Source organism: Medicago truncatula, chromosome 6 (genome assembly GCF_003473485.1).
Source record: "Medicago truncatula cultivar Jemalong A17 chromosome 6, MtrunA17r5.0-ANR, whole genome shotgun sequence".
Taxonomy (NCBI): domain Eukaryota; kingdom Viridiplantae; phylum Streptophyta; class Magnoliopsida; order Fabales; family Fabaceae; genus Medicago; species Medicago truncatula.
In genome coordinates this window covers 3,976,380-3,979,592 of record NC_053047.1, presented here as the reverse complement: position 1 = coordinate 3,979,592, position 3,213 = coordinate 3,976,380, and the positions used below count along the sequence as shown (strand labels likewise).

Sequence of the window (3,213 nt, the reverse complement as noted above, 5' to 3'; positions counted from 1 at the left end):
GTTAGTTAGTTAGTTAGTGGTTATATTTGTTTCTAGAGTTTAATCCAAGACTTGGTACTTGAACCTCCTTCTGTGTCTTTTAACTCACAAATCGAACTACCTATTTGACTCAATGATACATTGATACTTCTAAGTTTTAAAATGAATGAAATTAAAACACTTTAATTAAAAATTAGATATTACAAATCCATGATTCGAATCCTAGACCTTCTGCTTGAATCTCTTTCGGTGTCACCAATCGAGTAATCTACTTGATCCAATGATACTTTTTAGTTTTCAAAATGAATGAAATAACATACTTTCATTAGAAATTAGATAGTACAAAACAAGTGTTACAAATTAGATAATTGCTTGGCAATTAAGCATAAATTGAGCACAAATGAAAATGACATTACTAATTGAATGAACCATTTTCAAGTAAGTTAACAAAACAAATAGGAGGAAGATCAAGTGAATTCCAAAGAAAAAGATCACCATCATTACTTGACAAACAAGAAGACTCCATTTCAGTTGAAGTTTGATTATTTTCTTCATTTTTCTCATCCACCATCTTCTTCTTCTTCTCAAGTTTATTTTTGTTACATGCTTCTTTGAGATTGTTCAATTGATCAGAAATTCCTCTTCCATTATTGTTTCCAGATTCAAGTTTCAATTTCAAGCATTCAGGTATTCCATTGAATGCATAAAGAGAAGCTGAAAATTTTCTCTCATATTTCATTCTCTTCATAACAGCTCTAATCATTGAAGGCTCATCACAAAAGCTCTCATTCTCCACCATTTGCTCTTCCATTTCCTCAGCAATCTCAAAAGGTGAGTAGTAACTAGTTGGAGCAATATCGTCGAGAAACCGAAAATCAGGAACATCAACACTTACATCATTATTGACTTCCTCTTCACCATCTTCTGAATTGCTATCACCACTTGAAGTTTCTGTCACATTGTTTGATTTAGATTCCATATTCATTTCATCCTCCTTGCAGCCATTGTTTTCGGTTAAACACGATTCAAAACTACTCGAAATGTAATCGAATTGTGCAGTGTCATTGATCAATTCATTGTTGCTTGTGCTATAATCCTCATGATCATTGAGGAAATCAGTGAATTGATCAATTGAGAAATCTTTTGATACTTCTCCATATGCATCCACTTGTTGTTGCATCTCCTGACGATCGTGATCATTGGCTCGTTGTTGCTCCCTACGCTCCTCTGGACTTCCCAACAGGGAAGTGTATTTCGACGAAGAAAAGGAAGAACAAGAGTTATTCATATTCCTTTCTTTAAGTCTTTGAAGGAGGAGATTGGTGATCTTTGAAGAAAGAGCAGGACTAGTTGAAGATTGAGAACAAGGCCAGAAATTTGTCCGAGTGTTTGCGCCTCGAAGCAAACAAGCAGCCTCATCATAAGCTCTAGCAGCTTCTTCAGCTGTATCAAAAGTTCCTAACCAAACTCTTATCTTTTGAATGGTATCTTTAATCTCAGCAACCCATCTACCCGATGGCCTTTGTCGAACGCCAACAAATCTCTTTCGGACTCGCCTTGCTCCTCCGAGTGATGCAGCTTCTTTCATCATATCATCCCATACCATGCTTCCTTCTTCAACTGCTTCAGAAACCTTTCTCTTCCTTGCCATTATATGAACTCTTTTAAGCTCTTATTGTGATTTTTTTTTTCTGTATTGTTGAAGTTTGGTTTTGATGTTTGATTTGAGTTGGTTTTGTTGTGCATTTATATGTGAAGGGAGAGTGAGTGAACCTTAGAACTAGTTAAATTTTTAAGCTGAATAAGTCATACTAATTAGTTTTATTCACTTGTTTGTTTATAATTTAGGCTGCTATATCTAAACATTTGGCAGTTTCTTTGACTTGGTAATTGGTGCAGCTTGTTTGACTTGGTATTACATGGATTTCTGATGTGAGGTTTTATGTGTGAAGAGAATAATTTCATCATATTCTCTGTCATTAGTGTTGTAATCCTGAACTTGTCAGTACCATTTGCCACTTCTTCCAAATTTCTTATGTGGTACAAACTAAATTATGTGATCTATGATCTTTATCTAATTTTAACATGCTTAATTTTTTTTAGTAATAACAACAAAATTCTATTAATGTTTAGTCTCTAACTTAGGTGGGATCATACCGGTACAAATGCGTATGAAAATATCAAATTGGAGAATTATTTAAGTGCGATCATACTAGTACTAATGCATATGATAATACTAAATTGGAGAATTATTTATTTAGGCGCGATTGTACCAATACTAATGCATATGATCTTTTATGATCTACTCATATTCTATTATTGCTTGTTATTTTGTCAAAGGTACCAAAGGAGATGTTAAGACACAATACTATATATCTGTTATTGGTAAAGACAACAAGTAAAACAACAAGAATGGCCTAAAACCTATGGGCTATTGGCAGGAACTAGACTGCTTAACTAGCAACGGTTGATATTTGGATTTTACCTTGTATAAATATGATTGCCTATATTAAACTTGTTGGCACTTTGTAGATTTACTCTTGGGAAAAGAAAGAAAGTAAAAAACAAGAAGTACATGGAAGATATTTACTATGGCTCATACTCATAATCCTATAAATCTGGAGGCTAGGCTCCGTAAGTGATAAGAGGGCCATGATAAAATAAAAATGTATTTTTTTTAAAGAATAATGTTCTATTTAATATTTGGCTTAATTGCACTTTTGGTCCTCTGTCTTTCCAAAAGTTGTGATTTTGGCCCCCCTAATTAATTAAAATACAAAACAGCCCCCTATGTATTGGATCTTTGGTAGTTTTGGCCCTCAAGACCAATTTTGACTTGGTCGTCGCTGACGTGACACCCACATAAAAAAATATTTTTTATTTTTTTAATAAAAAATATTTTCTAAATAATTAAAAAATAAAAATTAAATTTTTTAATTAAAAAATATACTTTTTTTAATAATTAAAAAATAAAAAAATTATTTTTTTAATTACAAAAATAAAAAAATTAATTTTTAAATAATTCAAAAAAAAAATGCATGTGTGCGTTGATCGAGTCAAAATTGGTCTTGGGGGCCAAAACTGCCAAAGATCCAATACATAGGGGGTTGTTTTGTATTTTAATTAGTTAGGGGGCCAAAATCGCAACTTTTGAAAAGATAGGGGGCCAAAAGTGCAATTAAGCCTTAATATTTTTAAGAGATAAATACAAGGTGCCGTATATATATGGTACAC

At 32.6% G+C, this 3,213-nt stretch overlaps 1 protein-coding gene across 1 annotated transcript; it reads right to left on the bottom strand.

Moving 5' to 3' along the window:
• Window positions 1–338: 338 nt before the first annotated feature.
• LOC11414919 (ethylene-responsive transcription factor ERN1) lies at window positions 339–1,893 on the bottom strand. Its single transcript, XM_003618508.4, has one exon. The coding sequence runs from the start codon at window positions 1,628–1,630 to the stop codon at window positions 395–397; it is 1,236 nt and encodes a 411-aa protein (XP_003618556.2). The 5' UTR covers window positions 1,631–1,893; the 3' UTR covers window positions 339–394.
• Window positions 1,894–3,213: the final 1,320 nt, after the last annotated feature.